General features: G+C 48.3%; 5 protein-coding genes across 5 annotated transcripts; all 5 read left to right on the top strand.

Moving 5' to 3' along the window:
• The first annotated feature begins 2,563 nt into the window (after positions 1-2,563).
• LOC143430826 (uncharacterized) lies at positions 2,564-4,233 on the top strand. Its single transcript, XM_076907260.1, has 2 exons — positions 2,564-2,771; positions 2,887-4,233. Exons 1-2 carry the CDS (start codon positions 2,760-2,762, stop codon positions 4,231-4,233), a joined length of 1,359 nt encoding a protein of 452 aa, XP_076763375.1. The 5' UTR covers positions 2,564-2,759.
• Positions 4,234-7,036: 2,803 nt separating this feature from the next.
• LOC143430655 (uncharacterized) lies at positions 7,037-8,701 on the top strand. Its single transcript, XM_076907031.1, has 2 exons — positions 7,037-7,148; positions 7,265-8,701. The coding sequence occupies exons 1-2, from the start codon at positions 7,137-7,139 to the stop codon at positions 8,699-8,701; spliced, it is 1,449 nt and encodes a 482-aa protein (XP_076763146.1). The 5' UTR covers positions 7,037-7,136.
• Positions 8,702-11,290: 2,589 nt separating this feature from the next.
• LOC143430654 (uncharacterized) lies at positions 11,291-14,370 on the top strand. Its single transcript, XM_076907029.1, has 7 exons — positions 11,291-11,371; positions 12,093-12,329; positions 12,420-12,693; positions 12,779-13,020; positions 13,489-13,881; positions 13,995-14,197; positions 14,286-14,370. The coding sequence occupies exons 1-7, from the start codon at positions 11,291-11,293 to the stop codon at positions 14,368-14,370; spliced, it is 1,515 nt and encodes a 504-aa protein (XP_076763144.1).
• Positions 14,371-15,515: 1,145 nt separating this feature from the next.
• LOC143430653 (uncharacterized) lies at positions 15,516-19,362 on the top strand. The gene is made up of 2 exons (XM_076907028.1): positions 15,516-15,583; positions 17,074-19,362. The coding sequence occupies exons 1-2, from the start codon at positions 15,563-15,565 to the stop codon at positions 19,360-19,362; spliced, it is 2,310 nt and encodes a 769-aa protein (XP_076763143.1). The 5' UTR covers positions 15,516-15,562.
• Positions 19,363-21,196: 1,834 nt separating this feature from the next.
• LOC143430652 (uncharacterized) lies at positions 21,197-26,872 on the top strand. Its single transcript, XM_076907027.1, has 3 exons — positions 21,197-21,211; positions 22,418-26,627; positions 26,865-26,872. Exons 1-3 carry the CDS (start codon positions 21,197-21,199, stop codon positions 26,870-26,872), a joined length of 4,233 nt encoding a protein of 1,410 aa, XP_076763142.1.
• Positions 26,873-27,924: the final 1,052 nt, after the last annotated feature.

Below are 27,924 nucleotides of genomic sequence, written 5' to 3'. Positions count from 1 at the left end.
CTCGAAAGCTGTTCGATAATTATAATCACGGTCAACTTATTACTAATCAGATTATTTGGACGATGCTTGCGTACACGTAACAAAGTCTCATCGTCATCGAGACACGTTTCGAAAATTTTTTAAACGCGTGTTTGCCAGTAGAAAAAGACGTAACAAGTGCTTACCATATTAATCGATCTACGGATTACTCAACGTGTGTCACGTTCAACACGGCAAGTATCGCCTGGCGTGCTTTACGATGGCTTTAAAATTGACAAACGTGCAATTATCGAGATTGTTAAGAGAAACATAAAGTCGATAATTTAGACGACAAGAGATGGACGATAATGGTCAAAAGTTCGAATGAAACGTAGTCGCGAATTCGATACACTTGCACGCTGAATTTGCCGTTTATTTACTTGGTCAGATTATAAATTGACATTTCGCGAGGGTTGTCCTATGATCGTAATTTAAACTGGTTTCCCAACTCGCACGGAGTGAATGATCTCATAAAGGAAACGGTGTTGCGTCGCGACGTGTCGTGGCGCAATGCAAGCACGATGTACTACGAATCGAGTGACCGAATTATCAACACGATTATACCGCTAAACGCACTAGATTCTTGCAGCACAGCTGTTAAACAGGTGTAATTGCCTCCAACGCGGACGATCGCATCGTTTTCCGTGTACAGCGGTGGCCTTTTCACAAAAGAGCGGGGCAACGCTGGAACAGAAACGGGTTAGATGGACGCCACCGCTTCACCATTTACACAGGAAACTTGCTGTCAACTCACTTTCCGCGGCTGACCCAAATCTCATTCTACTTTTCGTTTTAGTTCGCCCCGTGTACTTTTACCGTTTTTCTTTCGACTCGTCCAGTCGGAATTTCTTTCCCGACAGAACCGTTTTAAGAAATTTATAAATTGAATTACGGGAAAACAGAGAAGTTCAATTCCACTTGCTATTAGTTCTACTTGTTCCTTGGTGAATTATGCACGATTCGTAGAAAATGTTCCGGGTAACTGGTAGCCTGTCAACGAGAGATTTAATCATCGAACTCTTCCGCACATTCGTCTCTTTATAAGCACTATATAATTCACGTTTTAATTCGCTGTTGAAAAGGGTACCTTTGGACATTTATGTATATCAAGCTTATCGGTCTGTTACAATTTGTCTAATCGATTCTGTCTAATTTCCTGTCGTTTGTACGTACGCGTGTCTTGCAGTGCCATATTTTCCACTAATCGTCGAACGTCGAAACCCAAAGGTGCTAGCAATTTACGTAGAAACAGCATAAAACCGCCATAACGTGCTGGTCGATTGGCAAAAAATTGGGCAGTTCTGGAGGCAGTTTCTTAATGCCACTCGAGGAGCCGGTTGAGAACAATGACAGTGGACTTCCTTCGTCCCACGAGTGAAAGTAAAACGAAACCAATCGGTATTTTCAGCTGTTATGGTATTGGGACGGGGCAGATGGGTGGCGTCGCTCGGTACTTTACATCCGATCCGTCGTTCTTCGTACCGTTCGCCACGTAAACTTTTTTTCGAACGCCGCCGTTTGGATTCCTCCGCGCGAGTTACTTGTACGAATACGCCGCGCGAAAATAAGCGCGCAAGTGCATCTAAATCGTCGTCATTTTTTCGCCAGCCGCTCGGACATTTCACTTTCCAACATCGAAACTACTTTCAGTGGCTTCTGGAAGTCCGAGTGTGTCTGTCGCACGAACCACACCTTCACTGCTCCTTTCATATCGTCACATGTTACAATCGCGTGTACCAGAAGACGTACCGGAAAGTATTAATCCCGATGAGAATCAGACTCTAACAAACGGAATTTTGCGAAACACACGATTGTACAATATCGTCGATGTAGAAACAAACGAGAGATTTCCTTTTTTCTCTGAGCAGCGCCACAGATGTTCTCTGGATTAAACGGGCCAAATTTTTAGCCCGTTGAATCTGTATTTATTCAGGCGAATATAAAATCAAGCACTTTTCGTGAAACGACTTTTATTAGACAGCTCGATAAATTTTGCCCGAGTAAAACGATCGTTTTATCGTCTTGATGCTCCTGCTTGACTAATTATCAGTCAGGCAAAAGTTTTAATTATCAAGCCTCGCGCTCGTTGACTCTGAGCCAACATCTTGGATCTGATTAATAGAACAGCGAAGTATTTTTCGAAACGTACGTGTACTTTCACGAAAAGCAGTGAGTTTCGCAAAAATTAACGTACTCTTAACTTTAACGAGAACGCCAAACCACTAATTTGACGATCTTTAACGAGAAGGCCGTTGTGTTCCTTTTTGGTAGGACTTTTATCTGATTTAAAAAGTGCTTGGCGTTCCCGTCAGCTTTGTATCTGCCGTCGTGAGCGTAATCTCGCGGAGCAAACCGTTTCCTTCCTCGAGCGAACGAAAGAGAGCATCGACATCTTCTCGAGAGGAAGCGAGACCCTACACGCCCGCCGTGGACAATGCACGATAAATATCGATTTAGGCACTTTTACCAACGTATCAGATTCTCGTTCGCGAACATCACGTCCGACGCTAGATCAGCCTAGGATCCTCCGAGACGTCCATGCGATGGTGGTGGTGCACTAGTACCAGTACGGGGAGATTCACCTTCACCTAGACCTTTCTTTCACCGTGCGAGAGGGGATTTGTATATAAAAGGTCTGTTCTGGGTAGCAATGGCATCAGAAACCACAATTTCACTTACATACTCGGTTGTCACCTGACCACGAGAAGTAGCGCACCGGGCAGCACCAGTTTAGAAACAAGATGAGATCGTTAGTAAGTATATCACGACCTGTTCTCCAGTCTATAACGAATCGATCGTTTCCTGCCGATCGTATCTCGATCTCGCACGACACACGCGAGACTGTATACACAATCGAACCTTTCGCAGGTACTATTCGGGCTAGTAGTCCTCGTTATTTCGACCGTGTCCAGTCGCGAACTGCAGGGAGAGAAGCGACCAGCGAGACCACCGCCTAAGGGCAAACGCGGCATCGTCGATTATTCTGGAGGCTACTCGTCCGGTGGATCGTCGTCCTACAACTCTCCATTGGTAACCTACAGCGGTGGATCGTCGCAAGGATACTCTCTAGGACACTCAGGAGGCATCCAAAGCTTTGGAGGCGGCTCTCTGGGACATGGCGCCTCGCAATTATCCATTGGATCAGGAGGACTCAGTTTGGGTGCTGGCCAGAGCCACGGTTTGGGCGTTCAAGGACTCTCTTTTGGACATCTTGGCCAATCCTCGTACGGTACTCCCAGTTTAAGCTCCTTCAGCGGAGGAAGCGGTAGCTTGTTCTCCTCGTCGTTGAAGAATGGACCAGTTACCTTTGGCATCCACGGAGGCGGTATCTCATCAGGCAGTTCTCCAGTCTACGCAACGGGTGTTCAGGGATTGTCAGCGTACAGCGGTTCAGCCTCGAACAGCATCAGTCTTCCATCGACTTTGGGATCAGGACACGGTTCCTCGTACAGCCTGCCAGCGTCTTTAGGTTCTCTGGGTAGTTCCTCGGGTCATAGCTTTCCAATTCAATCCGCCTCGCCAAGCTCGTCCTATCCGGTGAGCGGTGGTTTGGTAATCGATTCCAGCTCGTTTGGTAAAGGTTCCTCCAGCTATAGTCTTCCTATTTCTTCCTCTCACGGGGGTTCCTCCTTGGGCAGCTTCTCTGGGTCGAGCGGTGGTTCCAGTAGCTACTCTCTCCCAATATCCTCAGGCTCTCAGGGACATTTATCTAGCCTTGGTTCCAGTTCCGGTGGCTCTGCTTCTTATTCGTTACCTGTCTCTTCTGGATCGTCTGGTTACTCCAGCGCATCCTCTGATAGCTCCAGCTACTCTCTTCCTGTTTCCTCTGGCTCGAGCAGTTCCAGTTCGTACTCGAATTACATACCATCCTCAGACTCCTCGTACTCCTCTGGCGGTAGCTATTCGAGCCCCTCCTCTAGTTACTCCGGTTCCAGTTCCAATTATATTAGTCCAGCTTCCAGCTACTCGAGTCCAACTGTTACCTATTCTGGTCCCGCTACCAGCTACTCGGGTTCATCCGGTGGTAGTTACTCCTCGAGCAGCTACTCTGCTCCATCCACGTCCTATGGCACCCCTGTCGAGTCGCATGGCGCCTACTCGAACCTGAGCCCACGATACGCAGCGTACACGCCCTCGAAAAGTTACGAGGGCCCAAATTCGGCTAACAACAGATACGACACGATCTCGTACTCAAGTCCTAGTGGTAAATATTAAGGATCTCGATACGCTTCGCGTATGCGTTCTGGTGGTTTCACAGGTATCGTAGCTTTCAATCGACGACAGATCGCGGCCCACTTTCTGACGAGTCGGCTGTGAACGCGTACGGGGATCACGTCCACGGATCGTGAGATATGTATTGAATAAGCTAATTTATATTTAGGTTCTTGTTTTCTAGTATAATTGCTATACCTTTAAGACGCCGCTGTGTATTTATATCACTGTCATTCGATTCGTTTACCGTTCACCTGTGCGTCTCGTGGCGTCCACATCGCGATGTTTCTTTCCTAGTTTTTATACGTGTTGATTCCAATAAATCGATTACTTTTGTAACCGCTTGATGATAGTCTCGCACTCCTCCAAGCAGCCAGTAGAAATCTCGGACTTTATCGGAGATGTAGCCTGTAACGTATTCATAAGCTTTCACTATGCCGAGTACTTATTAATAGCGTGCCTATAGTGGATGAGGTTGAAAACGACATCGCCTACTTACAAGACGCCAGGCTCGCAGGAGAGATTTTGCTCGCTCGAGACGCGAGGGCTTATCGCGCCGCCAATTAATATATAATAAAGCATCCAGTTGCGATCGACGATAGAGTTATTTTCGTTATTTGCCTGTCGATGGTCGAGAACAAATCTGACCGCCTCGCATTTCGCCGTGAAAGTTATCAGCCGCGAGAGAAGTTAAACGCGAACAGTAGCCATATACTTATGTATACAGCGTAATAAAGATGAGACTGAGGAGCAGCGTCGAAACGCAAAAAGAGGATCACTTTTGCTCGAAGTCCGGACCCAGCGAAATGGCCGGATTCCTTTCTAAACCTTTGTTCCTTTTGGGAAAGCGCACGAGGCGTCGTGTTCCCTACAACCAGGCCCGTTGCTCGCAGACCGGTTTGACGTGACTCAGAAAGGAACTGTTCCTTTGCTCTACCCCTATTCCTGCGATTATTAACGGTATTTACGCTACCAGTATAAAATCGCGATGCCTTTTCTCAAGGAAGATACTTAAGCCAACTACTTCTTAGATTGCCAAAACTTTTAATTGATTTCTCAGCGAAATAACTCGCTGAAGCATAAAATGGAAATTAGAAGTTTAGTAGCTTCTAACTGGTCTCAGTCTGGCAAGAGTCTCGTGATTTTTTCGAACCTGGTAAAAGGAGAGATTAAGGGTGGACTTAGTCAGACGTTCTTAAAATAAAGGTAAAAATATGTCGGTAGAAAGCAGAGATAACGTTTATTGATTCACTGTGCATACGTGTACGCAGAATTTCACGTGTTCCTTGTTACGCTCGCGTAGACGTTAACGTCACAATTATCGCGTATAATCAAATTTTTATCCTCCTCGCGTATATCGTCGTCGGTTGGTTCGCGTATTACTTTCTTCTGTCGAATCGGACGTGGCCGTATAAAACGACACCCACACGGATGAAAGTGCGCCGCGTGCATCGATGCAGAGCGCCTCTGGGCGACGTTCTCGTGCAGACGCGACCCACTTTTCAACGATCGCACGTGCGCATGCACGAGTAAACACGCATCCACGCCGCGCGAGATCAACGAAGAAGAGGCTGCGGAGATTCGATCGGTTTGGATGCGTCTCGTAGAACCGGTGCATCGGCTCGCTCGTTAAAAAAAAAAAAGAAAAAAAAACCAACCGCATTTCACTATTTTCCGACTGGCTCGACTGGCGACATACTTGCGCTTCACTCTCACGCCCGTGACGGTGACGTGTACGAGCGAAAACAGGGAAAATTCAGCTCTTACTCTTCGCCAAGCTGTTCGTCTTTAATGACCGCGATCGATATCAGCGTCACGTGCAATCTCTTCGATAAATACCACGCGAGAATCGTAAATACCGAATATTATAGTCGCGCTCGAAGTTCCGGTTCGCCGTTTCCTCCCATTCACTCCAAGTGGAAAGGACACTTTCTCGGAAGCGATACGTATTTAACGCGGTGGCTGCGGCGACTGTCGACCTCGAGCGCCCCAGTCAAACGGATCCACCCCAAAAGGACGCTTCCTCCGCGTCTGACCACGCGAGCCGCGCCAGAGATCGCGTGGTCATCGAAGGCGTGGCCCTCGTGGCAAGGATACGATCGATGCGGCAAATGGACATCGCGCCGGTGAAAGTCGAGTAAATTGAATAGATGAACGTCTCGCGGGCATCGTGGAACGCTTCACTTCCGTGACCAAGTCCATGGCTCCTCGCAGTAAATTACCGCCGCCTTTTTCGCGTTCGCGAAACAAAAGAGGCTTCAAAGGATCGCGTGCTGGACAGCGTACTCTCCGTTACCCTCGTTGCACTCCCGTTCGCACGAATCCCAACGACCACGCCGCGGCAATTATTCATCATTCGTTCGAGAGGGGTCATCTCGTCGCGAACGAGAGCTTTCACGGAGGTTCGCCTCTGCCTTTATTTCCTCCCCGTGGCGTCCGTTCGGATGGGGCGCGTGACAAGGCGGTACGTATCTATCCCACCTCAGGCCAGCACCTTTTAGACCAGTTTACCGAACGTGGCGTGCACCAGCGCGCAGTGCAATCAGATCGAGAGGCGAGTTTGCTAGGCGGTTTTCACTGAACCAGCTGCGGGTACTGGTCACGTACAAGGATTCTCTACATATAAGACCAGATCAATGGTAAACTAGTTCCGCGATTTTTCAACCGGCCGGGTATAAAGGAGAAATTCAATGTCGGCTGATGCGTCATTAGACATCGCGACCGCGTGACGGTAGTTTCGATCTTGTTTCGACTCGCGACAGATACGTACGTGTAGATCCACGGTTGAAGACAGTGCGACGGTGAACGCGAGCAACGCGGATGAGATAGCGAGCGAGGCGAAGCGAAACGCGCGCTGATCAGAGGCCTGGCAATTATCGACAGGCGAGAGTGACAGGCTGATTGATATGGACCTGCTGGTTGGTATAAGCGTACTTCTTACACTCAGAGACAGATAAACGCGTGTAATTGATAAGTCATGAGTTCACGCATTGGGAAGAGCAGGAACGATGACGGATTCTTCTTGAAATTTCAGTTACTGTTTCTACTGACGTCGACGGTTCTCGTTCAGGGGTACGACAAGCAGAACGATCCCAACGACGAGCCTTTTTTACCAATATATCCAGTCTACCCGTACAGTCCTAAATTAATTAAAAGAGGAGTAGCCGACAGAGAGAACGCCGCGCAGTTGTCAGCAGAGTTGTACGCATCGAAAGCTGGCGCCAAGGACTCGTACGGCGCGAGCTTGAACGCTAATCACCCTCGAGATCCTTATTATCTGAATCGCAACCCTTGTCTCAAGGTCTCTTCGTCACCAAATTACGGATACTACGGCAGTCTCCCGTATTCCTATCCAACAGCGTACTCGCCTGCAACGTACGCAGCGCCTTCACCCTCCTACGGAGTGATTCCTTACTCTGCTTCTTATCCCAATTATTACTACCAATCCACCTACTATTATCCAGAAGGTTACTATAGCAAGCCTCTGTTCTACACTCCACCACCACCTCCACCACCACCGCCACCGTCATCGCTACCAGCCCCAGTTACAGAGTACCCCAACAATGCTCCATACGCAGATTCAGAGATCAGCGGCAAGAACAGAGAGAAGTATTCGAATGATGAGCAGAATTACAAAGACAGAGGTCCGAATCAGTTCATCGACGGAGCAAATTACATATCGGACAGCTCGAAGGACCTCGAGAGCCAATCGAGCAGCTACAAAACGAGTGCTCATCAGAACCAGTTGATGCGATGGGACGACTCGCAGCTGAAGAACCTTCCGCTCCCAAGGACGACCTACAGAGTGGTCAGTGTCGCTGGACAACCAGTGGGACCAGATTATCCATTGCCAGCACCGTACGCCAAGGCTCAACAGCTGGAGGATATGATGAGACACGCTTGGGGAAAGGCGTACGTTCAGAATCTGCAACAGGCTAACGAGGATCGTTATCCTGCGCAGGAAGCGAGCAAGAAAGTCGTGGCTAGGATGAACACTGATCAGTACTCGAGCCAAAACGATCGTAGGAAGGACGCGCAGTTTGCTCCCGCGATCGCCAAGACTGCACTCACGTACGTCGCGAGTAATAATGGAATGGTTAATTCTGGACGAACGACTGACCAGGAGTTTCAGATGACACCAAATCAACTGGTAAACGTGAAGGCGTATCCGGTACCATTGAAGCCAGGAGTGTATCAGATGGAGGGGAACCCTGTGGCGGAACAAACCAGGACCAACGCGTACGAGAATTTCGAGGGCTCGTCAAATCAGGGTGGTCAGAGTTACGAGGGTTCTTTCAGCTCCCAGGCGGATGACAAGCAACAGCAGAACTATGAGAACGATTCAGGGCAGGGTTATCAGAATCAGCCATTCGCCACGGTTCAAACATCGCGGGAGTATAATTATCCGAATAACTTCAACCCCCCGCAAATGTTCTCTCAGCAACCATCGAGACTGTACAAGAATAACTAGGACGCCTCTTGGACTTTGGCGGCGAATCGAGAAAGGGCTGAACTTTTCGCGATCGAACGATCCTAAGAAAAATTCACGCTCCATTCGTACTACGATACTACCTGTTAATTGTTACAGAGATTTATTTTTATATTCGTAGCTCTTAAAAAGTCGATCGCTGATGTTACTGTATTTGTATCGTCGTTAATTTTATCGTTAGAACGATCGCTATTAGCGCGAAGTCGAGAGGAATGATAATTTCTCTACAAAATTATACATTTTTCATAGAATCGCACGAGGTGCAGGAGCAATTAGCGTATAAGACGTTTCAACCCTCTGCTCGATCTTCCTCGGCAAAGACACATACTTTTATTTATGACTCTCGTTCTATGTAGGCACGCGCGAATTTCTTTGATCCATGTCTATCATTGTTGGCAATAAACGACTGTTATTGTTTTCTTCAACACCTTCTTTTCGTATCTGGTTCGTATCGCGGCAATGCCGGAAGTGACGCGCGAAAGCGTCAACGCGTCTCCCTCGCAGAGTCGCAGCGCGATATTATCGGAATCCCGTTTCATTGGAGGCGAGTGACGCGCTGTACGCGCGGGTCGTCGGACGAGAAAACGATATACCGTATTTTCGATCCGATCAGGGAGCTCTCGACCTTTCCTGGTGCGGACGACGGACGAAGGGAAGGGATCCGGATCCTGGCAACGTCCGGTCGACCGTTTGGGCGCGGTAATGGAAAGGGGAAGTGTGCATCTCGGCAGGTGAGAGAGAGTGGCCCGTTACCGTGTTTTTTGCTTTATTTTTCGCATTCCCAGGCGAGTGTGCCAGTGTTCGAAAATAAAATCGGACGAGCCGTGCCTTTTACTTTCTCGCGGCTGGGCTTGATCCCGATCGTTAACGTACACGGTGACTCGAAAGCTCGGCGCCGTTACTTTTTCTGATCTCCCGTCTCGACTCCATTTACAGCAGCCACCGCGAACTGCTACGCGAAAGTCTTGATCATCCCTCTCCAGTGGAGTTCGAGTCGTCGATCTTTTTCAAAGCCAACTATTTCGAATTCCCTTTCTAGAAGTTTTTTGGACCGCTTCCCTCTGCTATTTTGAATTTGTAGAAAGATTGGTTTCTCTTCTGCATTTAATCTCTGTCTCTGTTTCTTTCTTTCTATTTCTGTTTTGGAAGAAGGATCGATTATTACGACATGATTTATAACGCGAACTTTGCGTAAAATGTTGCGTAGAATACGACAGTGGATCTGATATTTCCGTGGTCCTCGCTCATCGACACTGCGGCCGAGAAAGCGGGCCGTCCAAAAGGTTAAACGTGTTTCCGACCTGTTATTTGAACCCGGTCTGACGAAACCCTGATCTCGCAGCTATTAAATTTGTCGCAGCCTCTCTTTTTCTGCGAAAACGTCGCCGCTGTATCGTCGTGAAAGTTCTCTCCTTCTCTTAATTGAGTATAATTCGAGTGGATGTACGAGCGAGGCAGTCATCGTTTATTAGATCATTTTCTCTGTTTCCACACCCAGAATGCGGATAGAAAGTGTCCTTTTTCTTTTCTCCTCCCGTCCGTCGTGTCAGAGTACACGTCGAAGGAAAGGGTCGCGGAAACGGCGTGTTTCAATGGCGAATCGTTCCGCGGAAATGGAGGGGAAGGGATCGACGAACGGATTGATGGATCTCGCGGAGCCTCCTTTCCCTTTTTCCATTAACGGTAAATGAATTTTTCGTACGCTGGTTAAAGCGAAAAACATCCTTCTGCTTTGGAGATCTGCTCGCGTGTAGATGCACTTCGCGTACGCTTCCTGAACGGTCCGCGCGTACTCGAGAGCAATCTTCCTCTGATTCGTTGGAGCCGTTGGAAATTAAACAGATACTCCTCGTTCGAAGCGCAGGGAGTAACGAAGAAACGCTCGAGGGACAGTCTCGTTTGCAATTAACGACGAAAAAGTCAATGTACTCGTGTCACGTGACGTGGAAGCTGTCGAATGCAGGCCAGTAACGAATTCATCTCATTAGCGGACCAGAGAATTAATTAGCGAAGTAATTGGTACAACTTTGTAGTGGAAAGCTCGGAACGATTTACAGGGAGATTAACAGCTACGACTCTGTGCGGCACGACGTGTGTTTAGTGCACCGCGCCTTCCGTTGACAATGCGATTGGCACGGATCGGTCCGGATGGAAATTAGAAAGACCTGTTTAATGGCCAACTTCCGAACGCCGCGGGATATGTTCGCGTTTCCATCCGCTTTTCCTTATAAGTTCTCACGATCAGTAATAACACTCGTATTTCTCGAATTTATCGTTACCGCCACTTATCGCGGCTGATATCGTGAGAAATGCATATCATTCGCTGTGAAAACAGAAATTAAAAAACCGATATCCATTTATTACCTACTGACCGTGTTCGTTGTATTAAGATTCTAATTAAAACCACACCACTGTTCCCTTTGAGAATTTTAACGATACGCACTGACAAAATCGACGTTTTATTATTCTATTGTGCACTTATTAAGCGTCATATATTTGTTGGAACGATCTTTTTCCTGGTGACCTTCTTTACTGGTGAAATAAAAACGCAAGAGATGGTTTTTAATCGCGATGAGGAAAACCGAGTCCCTTCTCCCGTACCTGAACCGAGTACCCATCGGCACGTGGTCCAGGAGGGCTTCTGGATACGGTGTGATCCACGAGTGAAGTGTTGCCCCGTCAGGACACACCGCTGGTAGGGGTAAAGGCTATATAAGAGAAGGTGCATCTACTTTGGTTTTGTAGTAGAGCTAGGATCTTTGTGTCGCGATCATACCTTCTGAAATTAACGCAACATGGTAAGTGTGCGTTTTTTGGGGGGCGGTCGTTGGGGTTGCCTCGATGGAACTGATGCCATCCACGACCAACGGACGCGGTCGTATCCGCTGCTCGACGGACCGTACGATCGTAACGCGCGCGTCTTATCTCGAAACGCTCGGGACGAGAACTTGCTCGAATTTAACCGCTGTCGGAAGTGAAAGATACACCAACGATTTGCATGAGAATCGAGAAGAGAAACTTTTACTTTTGCATCGGCGATGCGATACACATGCCTCGCGGGAACGGTCCTCCCACGGGCCTGGATCGAGGCGTAGTGTATAAAAGACTGGTCCATGCCGGATGTTCGATCCAGAGCTTCGTAAGCAGTGAAAGTGTATCCCGATGCAAGTTCATTTTTTACCAATAATCGAAATGGTTAAGAGAGGCACACATACGATTGGCCTTAAATAACGGATAACGCTCCCGGTCGAGTCTCGCATTCAAGCCTCGTTTAAATTACGCGCGGCGTGTCGCGTTATTTAAGGAGCCAGTTATTTAAGAAGAGAGGGTTTCCGTGTCCCCAGGTTACAGAGCACGCTGTTTATGTTTGCAGAAACTCTGTCTTCTGCTGGCCCTGGCGTGTCTCAGCGCGAACGGGGAGAAGAGGATCAACTTGGAGGACATCGAGAGGGACAATTTGAGGACGGAAGGTATATCGAAATCCGGAAACCAGCGGCAGGAGTATCTGACGAAGTCGGATATTGGCCCGCAGCAATTCCATGTATCCAACCAATACCACGGGCCAACTAGTCCACCGGTTACATACGTAACCCCTTCTCCGTCGCAAAACGTAAAGTAGTACCCTATTGTAAGAGCAAACACTCGAAATTATACTGCATCGCGTTACTCGAGTAATGTACCCTGTCTCATGTTTATTTAGCATCCGCCGGAAACGTACGCTCAGTCGAACAAATACGCGGCGAAGGAGCAAGTATACCAGCAGCAAAATAACATTTTACCGCAGGAACAGATATTACCGCCGCGGTATTACAACGAGTATCAACAACAGCAGCAGTTAACTACGAAAGGAATCACGCCAAATGTCTACGAGTCGCAACAATTGGCTTACCAACCGGAAGTGAGCGTTGGCAATCGCTTGCAGTCCGTTCAGCAGAGGACCGTCGCGGCCAAGTACGCGAAAAATTTCAATAAAGGTAACATCGGTGTATTGATAAATTGGGCAACGTCTAGGATCCTTCAGTTTGATCGATTCACTCATTCGCGATCGCGCTTTCGCAGAAACTGTTTTCGTCGATATCCCCATGATGCACCTTCTGACCTATTACCCGAATTTGGATGTAAATTCTGGCAAAGGCAGCGGACTATTCGTGCCTCGATTAAGTACAGCGGCCACTGAACACATATCGATCCCCTTCTATACGTCGACTCTAAGTCAAAAGCCGATTGTTCCGGGAAAACCGACTTATCAAGTTCAAGACGTGCAGAATTATAACGCAATCCCTGCTGCGTTCTCGACCAAGGTTAGCTTCCATCTGTAAATAATTATCAACATACATAATTATAATTTTATCGATATGCTAATTATTCATGTGTGCAGATATATTTTTTATTTAATTTAAATGTATATAGTGTCTCTGTTATTATTTCTTTAATTTTCTCAAAATTAATGGGATAAGAAGGGTAGCAAAATATTATTATTTTAATCTTTCGTTTCATTATATCTTATGTAATAGACGAAAAAAGGTTGATATATTATAAGCATGAACGAGTGCAAATTTAGATAAAAAATGAAACGATGCTCCACAATTAAATTAAAATTGGAAATAAAAAAGTCTCGATTTCGAGAATGTCTGATTCGACTGTCGCAAATATTAGCGCAAAGATATCGTTTACACAAGACACAAATGTCATAGAACAATTTACGGCTAAAGTAGAATTGATCTCAGAACCGCCATAAAAACGAGCAATTGAACGTTCGCCAATTTCAGGTGACGAAGGGCGCGATCTACGCGGCGCCGGTCACGTCAAGGAAATACAACGGTCCTTCTTTGGTGAACGTGCCAGCGTACGTACCAACGGACCAATCGCAGGCCCAAGGCAGACAGTTATTGTACACGCAAGCGTACGTTGCCCCGTCGCAGCCGCAGTACGTCTCCCAGCTGGTGTATGCACAGCCGACAACGGTTTATATGCATGCCACGCCGGTCTACAGCGACGTTTACGCTCGCGCGTCTACCTACGTCCAGGACAACTCCTTGCAAGGTAACGCGAAGCACGCGACCCCGCCTGAACAGTCGGACAACGTGACACCGGTTGAAGAGCTGTCCAATCAAGATCTGGATCACCAGCTTGGCCAAAGTGTGTCTCAAAGTTACGTCAAGGTTCGTGGCTAACGCGTCACTGTAGATGAGATCTTGAAATTTTCTGTACTGCGTCGAGAGACGTGATTTTGCCTGACAATTTTTACTACAAAGATCGATGTTTTCTGTGACAGGATCAAGAAGAGCTTAATACAGATCTGGTGCCACCTCAGGTGCAGGCGCAAGACTTCAGGTACTCAGCAGCACCGCAATTACCAGTTTCAGGGCAAGAAGAGGAACCTGTGCCAGAACAAAACCACGTGGAATCATCTGGGCCCAGATCGCTGCTGGATTCGTACGTCCCAAGCAAATTGATCGCGGCTCAGGACTCAGCCAGGTATCAGAACTTTTTATATACGACGAGGCGTCGTTTATTTGCGCCAATTACTCGAGATCGTGGCAAATTAACCGAGCGCACGTTACAGATATCAGGAGAGGCCGATAAAGCTGGAGAGCGGGTTTCTCCCATCGAAGGAGAACTTTCTCTACAAGAAGCGCAAGATCAATTAGAACGGGAGGAGCCGCCTCTTCGTTTGACAATTGACGAGCGTCGAGCATGATGGTCAGTCGGACGTGTTTTACGCGAGGGGACGTCGCCCATACGATAGGAGGCGCGATCGCATCTAGTCTTTCATCGAGGATCGTTAAGCGGCAAACGAAAACATGATACTTGTGTTGTCTCACTTTGTGTTGTCCGTACGTTTTCTTATGTATCATACCCATGGGTGCAAGTTTTACACGATTTCCGAATAAACTCTTATTGAATCCAGCATTGTCCCACGTTGTCGAACCGCGCGTCTGGCGATCGAATTTGCTCGCCACGGTCACTGCGAGCCGAAAGATCCACCCTGTTCCGCGCAGCGAGCTAATTAAGCAGTAGAGGTAAACCATATCGTTAAATGGCCGTGTGTTTGACTAACTTCGAAACGGAGAAACGTCAGAGTCGATAGGATCCGGTCGTTAGAACCGGTTGGCAGATACATTAAATTATTTCTACTGTAATTAATTAACACTTCATTCCTCCGATCGCCACGCTAATGTATCTGTCGATACCGCTTCCATCGACGGTAATTATGTATTCTAATAGAGGCGACGGACAAAGCTGTTTACGCTTGCGCCAATGTAACGAACCGAGAGAGAGGACGCTGGACGAGCTGCTCGATAGAGGAGACTTTTGAAATTGTTTCTGAGAAATCCGCTTCCTCTGGCGACCCACACGGAACTGCTAATTTATTTCCAGGCATCGTGCATCGTTAAAATCCATTCAGGTTTGCGAAACTTCTCGACAGCGGTGGGCCAACTGACGTAACGTTGGAATTCGGTTAATCGAGTGCGTGGTAGCTGGGTCGAGCGATGTTAATCAGTCGAGAAAAAGGTCGTGCCGTTCGATGGCGATTAGTCGATCGTTTTAATTCAGCTGTAACGACAGGGAACTGGATCGTCATCTCGACTTTCGTCGTATCAGTAACCGAGGATGAGCACACCGACCACGCGACGTCACTACGCTTGCTGGCAGGTGTCTTCCAGTACGTATCGAATGAGGAATGCCTGCGTGTTATAGCGGTGAAACTATAATCGTGGTGTCCCTCTCGCGGTTCAGGCGAAGGCATATAAGGTGGGATGCTGCTACCTCTGCTTCATCAGTTCCAAATACACACGGGAAGACCGTCAACCAGGTACAGGTTTAAGGTCGACAATCGTCATGAGGATCCTCGTGATACAGGTAAGCCAAACGATTCCTTCTTTCAGCTCGATTGCACGTTGCCCAGCGCGATTTTGCGATTTTCGCACTTTAGAAATTCATCGCGCGCGACGATAGACGCGTTGTTCGACGACTTTTGCGCGTTCCTCGCGGGCAAACAATATGGCGGGAGTAATTTCGTTGCGTTGGTAATTTCATTCGAGCGGGTACCCTACTTTGGAAACGCAAACGTTTGCCCAACGCGGACCGTGGCTACCACGTTACACCTCTGACTGCTCGTTTCGTTCATGACAATAATACGAATCGCGTCGTCTGTACGCGTTCGTTTGTATACTCGTCTATTTTCGTCGCTCGTTGCATACAAAAGAAACCTCGCGCGGAGTACGTTGACGTTTTTCTTGGTCGTACCCTCTGTGCGCGGTTAGTTCCGTTCGCCATGGCGAAGAAATAAAAGCAACAAGTGAATTGAGCAATTACGCGAGGCAGTGTACGCGGAATGACGTGTTGTTTCTTACGCAGATACGATTGAATTCTTTCCGTCGACCAGGCACGGTCCAGGCTCCTCTGAATCGGTCATTACGGAGAAAGTGCTTCTTATTCTCTTTCATCCACAGTCGCGCTGGTCCGGCTCAGATTCTGTTGAGCAAGTCAGTGAAAGTCCTTGAAGATACTCGTAGAACAGCGGTTCTCAGGCGGTCACGAAATCCGTTCTGCTTTTTTCCTTCCCCAGTAACAGTCAATTTACCTGTTCGATCGAGGAACAGACCCTGGCGCGGTGATACAACGTTCGCCATTCGTTCGCCGAAACGATCGTTCTCTCTTACGAAACGCTAGTCCTAGTTCAGGGTCTCAAGATCACCGAGCAATTTCTATGGTAGCTGGCGCGAAGCAGCGTAACGCGGTACTTTTACGCATTTTAACTAACTTTCATATCTGTCGCTTCGACATCGTTCGCGTCTCTCATATACATCGAGGCAAAGTATGAAATTTACGACACTAGGCGCGGTTAGAGGAAACAGCGTTCGTTCACGATCGACTATCGAAACGATTTTTCGAATTCGCCATCCCCCCACGCTCGACGAAGAGGTTTAAATACGAGGCGCACGAATACACGTCTCGACCAGGCGTTTACCAGCCGAAGAAAGCGGTGAAAATGGTAAGCGCGCGGCGGTATGAAAGTCGTTCTCTCAACTCGCCGATCGGTTGTCTGGCTTCAACTGTGACCTTGTAGAAATTCGCGTGGCGCCCGTTGCCAAGGTCAACCGCCCCGCGATAACCGCCAGAGCTCGATTTCCCTTCGATAATTACCGGCTACGTCTGGCAGAACGTTCGCGTCTGCGTCGTAAATAAAAAAGGGAGAGGTGTAGCTTAGATCCGTCGGTGGTAAAAGGGAATGGAAGTGAAAGCGAGATTATCATTACTGGAGCATCGAGCGGTATGATCGATAACCGAGCATCGCGTTCCTGCGCGAGCTCTGTCGATTTCTTACACACGTTTCACGTCGCTTTCAGATCGCCACGACTCTTCTGATAATTGCTCTCTGCTGGTCGAACGCTTCCGGGAAGGCTGTGCCTGAGGAGGCGGACGATGCTCAGGGGAGCGAGACCACGACTGGTACCATCGATACCACCGTCCCTTCCGACATCGACGACGATCTTGATACGAGGACGAACAAGACGGACGAAGCGGACGAGGCAGATAAGGAGAACAACAAGGAACAGCCAGACGACGAGCTGCCAATTCTACCACCGATCATTCTACTGGACTTTGGTAACAACACGGACGACGAGAATGGCACCTCAGAGGAGAAGTCGAAGCGCACAGTGAACGGTGGCCTGGGTTACGGCTTCGACCAGAATAATCTCCGCCCAAGGAAGTACAGCTACTACTTCCCAGCTGGTAAATCAGGCACCACAGTCAGCATCGAGGAATCGATCAGCCCGTTTCTACCCAAAACGATAGTCGAGAGGGTGCACCCTGGCAGTCAGAGTGGTCATATCGTCACGCGTCAAAACCCTTTCTCCTCTTCTACGTATTCCCACGTGAATACTCAGCTTCAAAGTCACGCGAACCTTCAGCCACTGAATCTTCAGCAATCAGCGGAATCCCAGACCGTGTTCGGATTGCGGACGAAGCCTCAGAAGGCTGGCTCCACTTTCGTATCGTATCAGAACTTCCCGACAACGTCGAAGCCGTTGGTCAGCTCATTCGCAATTCAGAATTCTGGATACGGGAACAATGAGGTCCGCGCGAGCACGCAATCGCCTTTGGCCCATGGCAACGCTGGCACGGTCGGGTACGTGACCTCGAGCACCGCGAACTTGGCGAACTCGCGAGCCTCCTCGTTCAGCTACCCCACGAGCGTACCGTTCTCTGGTAACGAGAACTCGCGAGAACTTTACGCGGACCAGAGGCAGAACGTTCGATCGAACGTGAATCCTCACGGCTTCGTCCCGCAAACCGCTCGATCCGCGAGCTCGTTGAACTACAATCCTCATTTCCAGAGCAACGACGGCCAGTACTCGAACGCGCCGCGATACACCGTGGAGAACGGCGTCAGCTACGAGAACAAAGTATTCTGGAAATACCCGGACGGCACTGTGTCTGACATGCCACCGCGTACCTACGTCGAGACTACTTATTCAGAGTATCCGTTGCAACAGCAGCAGCAGCCTGCGAAATCCCAGAGCCTCCATTCGATTTATGAAACCAGCACCACGGAAAATGGGATCCTCTCCCAGGGACCAGTGCAATTTCCTGCGGTTTCCGACGAGACCGGACGCAAGCCAAACCCATTCGTTTCCGCGGATTCGTTGTCGTCGAGCTTGCCTCAGCAACAAGTGTACCGGCTCGGCTATCAGAATTTAGTGACTCAGAGGCAGAATGTAAATTTCGCGCAACAACGAAAGCCCGCTGGCAACCCATCCGCGTCTTACTCGCCGCCATCTTCTGTTTCCTCAGCGTCTTCCTTGGGAAGGACGAGACCTGGGGATAGTAACAGCGGCTACGAATCGCGATATCAGCACCAGTTGCCCAGATACATGGTGAACAGTCCAAATCCCGAGTACACTGCCACGTACACGACGGAATCGACGATGAATAGCACGACTCCTATCAGTCAGCCGTTCGATTCCTCCACGGAGGACCCGTTTCAGATTAAATCGAGTTCGTACAGTTCGAAAGTGGAGAGCTATTTGGATACGATACTCTCGAGTGACGATGGCTCGAAGAAGCAAAGTCTTGCCAGCAACGATCTGAACAGTTATTCCAATCTTCAGTACTCTGATCTGTTGAATTATAATCCTTCCATATCAGAGTACGTAAGGAATCCATCGTCGATTCTAAATGTTCGTCCAACGTTCGTTCAAGCTGGTAATTCGTTGATACCAGTGATTATACTCAGGGTCGATGGCGCCTCTCCGATTCAGACGAAACCTGCGCAGAATATTAATCTGAAAGCACTTCTTCAGCAATACTTGATTCAATATGCCAAGAGCATCCAACAGCTGGCTGAACCCTCCACTTATAACCTTGGTGGGGAGTCCCCCTCGAAAGGGTCGACGTCTGCGTCGAACAGAAGCCCTGTTCTCGATCTGATTCGATTGACGCAGGACGACGCGCGTCAGTCGCCCAGTTACAGTTCGAATTCTTACACAGGGAAGTCGAGTTACGAGACCAGCAACTTGGGACACGCGAGCGATTTCGTTGGCAGCGATTACGTTCAACGCACCAGTGGCAGACAGAAAGTGAAGAGCGTCGAAATTTTGGACGATCCCAGATACACGTCGTACAAGGGTTAACGATCGTGGATCTTTGATAGGGCAGCATGTAAGTTCGCGAGTGACACGCGCGAGGCGATGAAATTCGATTGACAGATTAGAGGTAGATTGAAGGTAGCTATTTGATAGTATTTAATACACGGGGGTTGTGCAATAAAGTTTCATCGCGATTTGTCGTACCTGATTCTTCGAACGCTCTGACAGATTCCTTGGTTGCTGCAGACTTCGAAGAGTTAGTCGCGTACAGAGTGAGTCATTGCTTTGAAACTGTACCCTACGATCGACCAAATTTTCCACTTCAAAAAGGTACCTTATAAGTTTAGTTCTTAAGGACCGTGTATCATACACTCACGTTTCTCTGTACTACTATGTAATTAAATAAAATATCCTCCAAATTACAATTAACTCGAGGAAACATCGGATAATGGTATTTTTTCCTGAATACCGCGATCTTTTTATTACTTTCGAGTATCCAGTCTCCGCTAAAAGCGTCTTCGACGGTTATCCCCGGAGTCATCGCACCAAACGCCAGTCGCGAGGTGTAATTAACTGCACGTAATTAGCTTAAACCGCTGAAGAATTTCAAGAAAAGTAAAAACCCGCGGGGAATTTCTAATGGAAACTTTTCTTTCGTTTCACTGTTCACCGACGTACAGAAGAAAATGTAAATCGAGGAGCGTACCTCGCATCGCGTCCGAGTCTGCGTCAACGCTCGCGTCTTAATCGCGCGTAGACATCGCGAGCGGATTGCATCGCGTCCATTTGGAGAACGCTCGATGAAGAAAAGGGTAATAAGCGACACGGTCGTCAGATAGAACAGCGATTAAACGTTAATTGTCGACTGGACGCGCGACGCGCGACGCGAAGCCGCTGTGATCTTGGGGCGCGGTTAATTCCACGTTTTCACAGCGAGAGGCACCGATGATATCTCGCATATCTGCGAGAGCACGGCAATTAGACACAAGGTATTAAAGTGTAGCGATTGCAAGTGCGCGCCAACACATCGGAAAACGTTCGAGCGTGCGTGCGTGTGTGGAATCGCGGCGTACCGACGCGAGCCATCGTTTCTATCCTGCGAGACCGGTTGCATCGGTAGGAGTGAGCGCAGCGCATAATGCGTGTGTTTCAGAGCGCATAAACTGCCGCTGAGAAACTACTGTCCACACATATAGTGAATCTTTTATATTCTACACGGTATCGAAATTGCAACGATCTTATTCCTTCATCGATGGTGTCGTTCGTTGAGCACAAGCGTCGCCCTCGAAGTGCTTCCCGGCTTTTACATCTGCAATTATCCCTGGCGCACGCGTAGAGATCGTTGCAAATGGAACGTGGTCAATTAAACGGGAGGAACGAAAAGTATCAACGCGCGTTATATATCATTAAGAACAATTACAGTTAACTGCGCTAAATACTGGCAGACTCGAACGCGCGAAGGAGTAGCCTGGTTCTTTTTCTTCGTCCGGCTATAATTCCTCCGACTTGGTATCGTAACGATGGCTGGTCGCATCCTGCACTCGTTACGGACAAGATTTTCCCAGCGGTGGTCGCGTGTCGCGAATGAAAGTATCCTCCGACCGGTGGTGGACTATAGGATGATATTTAGAACGATATTTTTCACTTGGCCACCGAAGTGTATAAAGAAAATCGCGTGTCTAGTATGTGGCTCAGTTCTCGCGTGGAGGTCCATCTCGCAAGGTCTTTCGGATTACGAACGATACATACCTGGGGAAGAGTACCGTGGCCGTGATCAATGTGTTCAACGCGATCCTTGGTGACGCTCCGTCCATCTTAATCGTGGTTCTCTGTTTTTTAGAATTAAAGAACGGTGCGACAGAGCCCCTGGCTAGGAAAAATGTTCTTTTATCTTGTAAGTACGCGATATGAAATCGTCGACTGACAGTGTCTTCGCACGACGATGTGTGATCCAGTGACGAACGCGTAGATTTCCGTGAACGAGTGTCGCCCTTCGAAACGTCGAGATTGATTTTCACAGCGGCCAGTCCCCCCCCACTTCCACTCAAAACTAGGTTAATCACATTTCGGTTCTAACGAGAGAAATTTAGATTTTTATTTCGCGGCGATCTGAAAAGCGTCGCGTTTCGTTCTGTAATTTTTTCGTTGTTCGAAGTAAAGCGAAAAGTGAACGATGGAGTACGTAAGGAGATAACGAACAAATAAGAGCGTTAAAAATAGCGTCGCATTACGGTTACGGGTTTAATAGTGCAAATAAAAGAATATTTAGAATACATCTGGGACGTTAATGTTAGATTCGAGAAATTGGACGTGTACGGCGTGCGCATTTCAGTCCACTCAGGAAGCGGCATGAAATTTATAACTTGTTACGCGGCGCGCGTAATTAAACGCAGTTTAATGCCTTTTCTTTGGCAATTAAGCGACATCGCCGCAGGCTTTATTAACTACATTAACCGTGACCATTTCATTTTACACCCCTCGCTATCTTCCTGTGACGTCAAACGAGAACGCGGCGGTCTTCGTCGGCGGTTAAATGCATCCTCGACGTACTGACTCGTCGAACGAACAATCCCGCTGGAATTCGAGTGGAGTCGAAGTTTTGATACCCCGCGATTCGGTGAGAAAGTTGGCGAGGATCTGGTCCCGTGCACATTCAGTCCTCGCCCGTCGTACTGCATACACACGCATGCCTCTAGCATTTTACTTTTCCACTCTGCTTTTCTTTTCTAGGTCAGCTCCTAAACTGCCATTTATTTTCGCCAATGATTTCGTTCAGCCTCGCCATTCATTACCCTAACTCCCCAATAATCGGAGCGCTTTCTTCACCCGGTTATGCACCGACATTCCGCAAACGAGACCGCGTTCCAGCGAACGCGCACACTGGGATGGTTTCGAAACGCGTGCATCCCTCGTGCGGTTCAATTTAGTTGATGGTTTCGCCTGTGAACTCCGCGGGACGGTAAAGCGCAAAGAGGACCCCGTTCGCCATCGCGTTTCTATTCGATTTCTCGCAATTAGTCTGATTGAAGTAGAGGCGACGTTTGACAGTCGAGTCTGCTCGTTCTCGATCGCTAACATTAGAATTTCCTGTTCGACACAGGTGGTACTGTTATCGTTGACCTGGCCACGTCTAACGACAACGGAGAATGCGGAGCTTAAGGGCGAGACGCCGTTCGATCAGATCGCAACCGCGTCGGAGAACGTGGCGCGGAGCGTGGAGAAGCCTGAGCAGAAGCAGGAGTTTCGAAATCAGCTGATCACGTCCATAATAGACACCACGGTGCATTATGAGAACTCGAATGGTTTCGTGCCTATGCTGGTGTCTTCCTCGCCCACCAACGATCTGCTGAAAGAACCAAACGCCACCACGACTCTTCCATTGGAGACCAGTAACGTCACTTGGAGCTATTCTTTGAACGAGTCGAACAATTCCAGCGGGATTCATGGCAATGATCAGACGAAAGAACGAGACTCGATGGACATCGAGAACGATCCTGCTTACTCCACCGAGGCAAGGATATTTCTGAGTCTTCCAAATTTGAATCGCAGATCGTTCCAGTATCAAAGTAGTCAGAACGAGTTCGAGCTGCTGAAGGTTCGCAACGACACGCCAGTGGTGGCTAATTATCCAGACCTCTACGAGGACCCTCCAAACTCGGATGAGATCGAGGACGAGAACGGACAGTCGTCGTCGAATCGTAAAATTCAGGGGAAGGGGCAAAAAATGAAGGAGTACATGGGGAATTATGGAGTCAGTTCGCCTGAGAACAACTACGAGGACACGTCTTACAATTATTATTATCCTCACAACTCAGCTAAGGACACGGAGAAGAATAATCACGAGGAGGGGAAAGTGGCTAACGATCATCATCAGCATAGCTTCAGCTACGATAGCCAAAGCGCCAGCAACCAGCAGCCAACCGCGCCATCCTTCCCAAGGACGAACCAGGAAGTCAACGCCTTCTCGAAAGCCAACGTAAGGAACGACGCAGACTCTCTCGACAGTATGTCGTCGTCCTCTCAAATTGCAAAGAATTACAAATTCTCCAGACCAGTGGTGGTCGCTGAAACGAACTACAAATACAGTCGACCATCAGCGCCATCTGGTAGCGACGACTATCAAAATTCAGGGATGATCGACTCCATAGGCTCAGCAATGTCGCATCGTTACACTATGGACAGTAGAAATGGTCGATTTCGAAGCGACGAGGACTCGAGAGACACCTCAGACGACAACGATTACATGGACTACGCAGGGAAGTCTAGAAGAGTACAGAAGAGCAGAAGACGACCTAGCGACAGCTCGAAACGGTACCCAAAGGAGCATCGAGGTTCACCAGACGACAGTAGAGAGTACGAAGGTCAGGGTAAGAGGTACCATTCGTCCAGAACAAAGTCACGTCGTCAAAGAATTCGAGGGAACTCCTGGACAGACGACGATCGACATTTGGATCAGGACGACAGCTACGAGGATACGAGGTACGACAGCAGACCGTCTGGCCCTGAAATAAGACACTCGAAGACGCAGAGCGCCAAGTTCAAACCCAGCCCCAGCTGGAATCAGATATCGCCTAACCTCGAGATCTCACACTCGAGTGGGTTCGAAATCGGGCAGCTCGAGAAACCCAAGCTCATCGTTCCGGTTAAAGTGAACTTGGTGCCGGTAGCGAACTTCGATCACGCAACCGCGATCAGCAACAGCCAAGGCTTCGACGTGTCGGACGCGGTCCTGCGCAACATCGTCTCAGCCACGCCAGGCAGCACGCTTAGCACGCCTGTCCCTGGAACTGGCGGAATCGCTCACGATATGAAAATGAAACCGTCCACTCCTATCCCTGACATCATCGTTGGTCACAACAACTTTCAGAACTCGATGCAGGCGATCTTTTCGCAGATCAACGACCAGAACAAGCTCTCGACGAGCTTAAATTTGAATACGTTTAAACCTCAATACGTAACCAGCACAGTTGCTCCAGTTTTGACGGTCACCCCAAACTTGAATCCCAGCTTGCAGAGTATTCAGGGTGTCCACGACGCAGTCACGCCTCGACCAGCGTACGTTAGTGCTTCGAATCAAGTGCTGGCTAATCAAATGCCACAGCTGATCGTGCCTCAACCCACGCTTCAGACCGTCCCAACGTTGGTCCAGACGCCAGTTACCAGCTCGGATTACATCCAGGTGAACTCGCACGGTATGCACGGTCAGAATCCAATTAGCTACGATAACTTACAGGTGCACCCTCTGCCAACGATGCCCACGATCACGTCCACGCCGCAGACTATACCCGTCACGAAGATCAACTTGTTAACCGCGGACTCTCAAAGCAAGAAGACCCTGCCATCCGGTTCAGACACGAATTTCTTGGCCTCTGCGAGCATGGCTGTTGGCCACAGCGATCAAAGAGGAGCGTACTACGGCAACCCTTACTACTTCCAAAATTCGAACGCTCAGCAAATGTTTAAACCGCAGATGCACGGTGGCTTCTATCAGCAGATGCTGAAGAACATCAACGTACCGTCGAAAACGAAGGCGTACATTCAAACGACACATTTGCTACCAGCGTTGCTGCATCCTGTGCCAACGTTCGCGACTCTGTCAGCGACTACTCCTCAAACGATCCCTGAACAGCAGAGCGTTCAAGGAACGAACCTCGTGCTGCAGTCGCATCGCGATCAAGGACTGCAATTTCTCAAGATGCAGAACACAGGCTTCGATAATAGCGCGTCGACGCTGAGGAGCGTGAAATACCCGTCTTTCCCTTACCAATCGATCGACAGCATGGGTAGTCACAGTAATAATAACGCTAATACGATAAATACGTCGCCAGGTGCCTTAGGGTCCACTGAGACCGCCCATTTGCCACACGTTGGGACGAGGAACGTCGAGATTCTTAATCCAAACATCAAACCAAGTCCAGTTGACACGACGATTATAAATTCGTATGGAACGATGCACTATCCTGCCGCAGTTTTAACCACGTCAATTCCAATGTTCACTACGACCAGTTTCGTCACTGCTAGGCCAGCTTTACTGTCGACCACAGTGGATTCCACGAACGTTCAGAGTCTGGTGAACTCGCTGACAGAAATAGGCTCGAAGGGTAACCAAGCGTCCAACAGCGATCTAAAAGCGTACCAGTCGCAAGACAGACCTATGTTCAATCCTATAAACTTCGTTCCAAATCTGGACGTCGTTAAGAATCAGAACGCTCTGAATAGCAAGCTGCACATTAGTGAACCGCTGCAACAGAATCTTAATCTGGTTCCTCTGCTACCAGGTGGTAACTTCTTCAAACCGACCTTCCCTGCCCAAAGCGAGCTGCTGGTGAAACCAAAACTGTCCTCAGACTTGGAGACCTACGCTGAGCAGATGTTCAAAGAGTCTCTGAAGACCATTTACAATTCTCAGAAGTGGAACAACGATCGAAAACCGTCTGGCAATGGTCGTCAGAACGTCTCAGAAGCGGACATCGCGAAGCTGCAGAACGAGTTGCAACGATTGAAGGCTTCTCTGACGGATTCGAAGCGAAACAAGGATCAGCTCGAGGGACATCACAGCGAGACGAAGTCACAGACGACAGAATTGCCTGGTAAGAAACCGGATGAATTGTTGGCTGCGTTCGAGCAGATGCTGAAGACTCACTCGAGCAAACATCATGCGAGTGGCAAACCAAATAGGCAACGCAGACCCAACGATCAAGATAAGTATAATTCAGGATCGAGTAGCGATTTCAGAGACACGAAGCATATAAGAGACTTCCTAACGCCGCCACAGCCAAGTTCTCATCGCTCCAAAGATCACTACCACGACAAACCAGGGAAGAAGAGACCAGGACCGCCAAGATTTAATAATCGTAATCATTATCATGGTCGAAAATCGCATCGTACCAATCACAGGAGTAATCCATCGCCTAAAACAGGGGGCATCGAAGCGTCCAGCTCGAACCTTGAACCAGTTCGCATCGACGAGTTTCCACGTTACGAGAATCTTCACGAGTCGAGGCAATTTAGGACTGGTTCACAATTCGATACGTACGCGCCAGCTTTCAAGTCGCGCGATAGAAATAATTTTCCAAACGCGGCTAAGCAACACAGAGAATTCGACAGTGGCGAGGACGCCTTCAATCATCCAAGGGTTCACAATCTTTTTGGTTTGCTGATGAAGAACAACAAGCTACCCAATGGAGGACCTCCAAACTACTTTCGCGACGAGACTCAGCTGAAGCAATTCTTCGAGGACGAGAAGCGTCGTATGCAGCATCAATTTTACGACGATTCGTTGAAGGATTATTACTACAAAGTTTCCGAGGGTATGTTGTACTCTAATCTGGGCCACGGCGACGCTCGAGGATCGTACTCGGAGAAGAGAACTGTTCGTAATTAATCGTGACGAGACAGGCCATTTGAGAAGCTGTATGAAATTCTGTAGAATTGTAAATGCACGCGAACTTAATTGAGTAACGTGTTCTGAATGGCGGCGGTGAGATGAAACGGTCCATTGCAAGACTAACATGTTTTTCATTATGTTTTTTTTTTTTTTTCTTCAGTACAATAACAAGTAGACTTAGTAAGCGTTGCGTTTCATTGATCGGTCATTGATTCTTTCTCATGCCATTCATTTGTGAGACACAAAGGCTGTCACGTGGCTATGGACTACGCGAAAGGCGAGAGCTGTCTTAGTAATTATTTCTGATCAAAAATGGAAGCGTTAAAAAGCGAGAAGAAGACGTAGACACTGACCAGGAGAAAGTTTCAATCGTTTGTTTTTAAGGTGCTAGCGTTTGTTGTATATATTAATTGTGAACGAAAAATGTAAACGTGTATTGATTATTCTCTTCTCTTTCATTCTTCGAACCCTGAATCCTTTCTTGCACATCACAAGTTTATGATAATTCCTATTTCGATCTCTAAAAAGTGTTACGCAATGTCAGCAAAATTGATCGACGACAAATAATCGTCCTTGTTTTCAGCGTTCTCTGGTCCTCCGCGTTTACGTAAGTCGAGGGCTGCACACTCACATATATACACAGGATACTTTCACCGACAAAGTAAATCAATTCTATTACGGCTGTCGATTTTTCTTACGAGCGCACTATCAATCATACTGGCTTGCACGATCGTGTTATCGTATTAATACACCTTTCTAATCTTTTAGCGGTGATATCGGATCATCGATCACCATTAACCCTTTAGAAATAGCAAATGGAATTAATGCAACGGCTATTCTGCGTTCAATACCATCGCGAGGTGAAAGTGTTTCATTCCAGACCGATTTGACAACGGCCTTGGGATGATTTCACTTCTTCGCAGGGTGCGCAGGAAAGTGTGAACACTTTTTCCCCCAAAGCGGTTCGATGGTACGCGTTCGTAGTTAAAAAATTCCTCGAATTTCTAGTCTGCAACAATTTTCTGATCCGACGTGAAAGTAACAGTTGTCGTGGCGCGGCCAATTGATCGCAACAACGATCGACTGGCTAGAAAAATCGCTGCGACATAATCGACGCCGCACTTGCGGTCAATTCGTACGATTTAATTTCCCCTGCACATTGTTTGGCCGTGGTGGACTCAATTTCTGTGTCCATGCATCGATCTCACGCTGCGTATCCT

The sequence above is a fragment of the Xylocopa sonorina genome, chromosome 15 (genome assembly GCF_050948175.1).
Source record: "Xylocopa sonorina isolate GNS202 chromosome 15, iyXylSono1_principal, whole genome shotgun sequence".
Classification (NCBI taxonomy): domain Eukaryota; kingdom Metazoa; phylum Arthropoda; class Insecta; order Hymenoptera; family Apidae; genus Xylocopa; species Xylocopa sonorina.
Note: the sequence above shows the minus strand (reverse complement) of the source record. Positions and strands in the feature narration are given on the sequence as shown.